This window comes from Parus major, unplaced genomic scaffold (genome assembly GCF_001522545.3).
Source record: "Parus major isolate Abel unplaced genomic scaffold, Parus_major1.1 Scaffold421, whole genome shotgun sequence".
Lineage (NCBI taxonomy): Eukaryota > Metazoa > Chordata > Aves > Passeriformes > Paridae > Parus > Parus major.
This window is the reverse complement of record NW_015379327.1, coordinates 23,980-25,941: the sequence shown is the minus strand read 5'-3', so window position 1 is coordinate 25,941 and position 1,962 is coordinate 23,980. Positions and strand designations below refer to the sequence as shown.

The 1,962-nt window shown below is 70.2% G+C and overlaps 1 protein-coding gene across 1 annotated transcript in view; it reads left to right on the top strand.

Annotated features, from left to right (window-relative positions):
• The window catches only part of HDAC5 (histone deacetylase 5), a 19,542-nt gene that overhangs the window by 5,117 nt on the left and 12,463 nt on the right, over positions 1–1,962 (top strand). The window contains exons 3-7 of the mRNA XM_033511666.1: positions 6–298; positions 736–868; positions 998–1,112; positions 1,209–1,336; positions 1,413–1,703. Of these exons, the coding sequence (XP_033367557.1) occupies positions 6–298; positions 736–868; positions 998–1,112; positions 1,209–1,336; positions 1,413–1,703 (960 nt within the window). The remainder of the gene's footprint in view (positions 1–5; positions 299–735; positions 869–997; positions 1,113–1,208; positions 1,337–1,412; positions 1,704–1,962) is intronic.

The window sequence follows — 1,962 nt, the reverse complement described above, 5'->3', positions numbered from 1 at the left end:
ACCCCAAAACTGCCCCTTTAAACAACTCCCAGCCCCCTCCGTCATTCCCGGGACGTCCCCATCCCTTTTCCCCCCCGACCCAGCGTGTCCGGCAGGGCCGGAGGGGCCGGAGGGGCCGGGGCCGGAGGCGGGGGTGGACGCGGGGCTGGCGGCGGCGCGGGAGCAGCAGCTGCAGCGGGAGCTGGTGGCCCTGAAGCAGCAGCAGCAGCTCCAGAAGCAGCTGCTCTTCGCCGAGTTCCAGAAGCAGCACGAGCACCTCACCCGCCAGCACCAGGTCCAGCTCCAGAAGCACCTCAAGGTGGGTGGGGGGCAGAGCCGGGCCGGGGGGGAGCTCGGGGGTGCTGGAGATGTGGGGTGTCGTGGGTGGGGGGGGATGGAGCTGTTGGGGGTGATGGAGCCGTGGGGAGTCACCCACTGGGGCTGGTGGAGCCGTGGGGTGTCAGCAGTCTGGGGGGGAAGGGGATTTTGGGGGGGTACTGGGGCAGCTGTGGGGGCGGAATGTGGGGGTGATGGAGCTGTTGAAGGGGGATGGGGCCACGGAGTGGGATATTGGGGTTGATGGGGCCTTTTGGGGGGGACACCGGGAGTGATGGAGCCGCGGGGTGTCGCCGATGGAGGGTGACAGAGCCATTGGGGGGACAGCGGGGGTGGCAGCGCGGTGGGGCGGGGCTGTGAGCGGGGTGGAGGTGAGGAGGAGGGGCCGGGGGTCCCAGCGCGGTGCCCCCCGCCCCACAGCAGCAGCAGGAGGCCCTGGCCGCCCGTCGGCAGCAGGAGCTGGAGCAGCAGCGGCAGCGGGAGCGGCAGGAGCTGGAGCAGCAGCGCCTGGAGCAGCTCCAGAGCCTGCGCCCCAAGGACCGCGGCCGTGACAGTGAGCGGGGGCCGGGGGCGGTGGGGCGGGGGGATTGGGGTGCTTGTGCCGGCCGGGGGGTGCAGCGGGACAGGGGCTCTAGGGAGGGGTGTGGGGGGTGCTGTCCCCCTGAGCCCCCCGTGTCCCCAGGCGCCATCGCCAGCACCGAGGTGAAGCTGAAGCTCCAGGAGTTCCTGCTCAGCAAAACGAAGGAGTCGGGCCCCGGCGCCCCCAACCATTCCCTCCCCCAGCACCCCAAATGTTGGTAGGTGCCCCCCGAGCCCCTCAGGACCGTCTCCGAGGCACCGTGAGGGTGACACGGGTGTTCTAGCGGGGTCTCTGCCGCCTTCACCCCCTCCAGGGCTCACCACACCTCGTTGGACCAGAGTTCCCCCCCCCAGACCGGCAGCCCGGGGACCCCCCCGTCCTACAAGCTCCCCCTCCTCGGCACCTACGACGGCCGCGATGATTTCCCGCTCCGCAAAACCGGTGGGTGCGGGCGGGGGGCGCCGCACCCGCGGGGGTGCCGCGGCCACCTCCGGGTGACACGTTTCGGGGTCCCCAGCCTCGGAGCCCAACCTGAAGGTGCGGTCGCGGCTGAAGCAGAAGGTGGCGGAGCGGAGGAGCAGTCCCCTCCTGCGGCGCCGCGACGGCTCCGTGCTCAGCGCCTTCCGCAAGCGCCACGTGGAGATCACCGGTGCGTGGGGACACGCCAGGGGACACGGGCTGCGCTCACGGCCGGGGCTCGCTGCCTGCCACCCTGTCCCCGAGCCACCGGCCGCGTCCCCAGAGCCCCCGCGGGGCGCCGGGGCTGGTGTGACACACGGGGTGTCAGTGTGTGACACACGGGGTGTCAGTGTGTGACACACGGGGTGACAATGTCAGTGTGTGACACACGGGGTGACAGTGTCAGTGTGTGACACACGGAGTGACAGTGTGTGACACACAAGGTGACAATGTCAGTGTGTGACACATGGGGTGACAGTGTCAGTGTCCCCGTGCCCATGTGTGACACACGCCGTGACACACTGCCCGTGTGTGACACACGCTGTGACACACTGCCCGTGTGTGACACACGCTGTGACACACTGCCCGTGTGTGACACACGCCGTGAC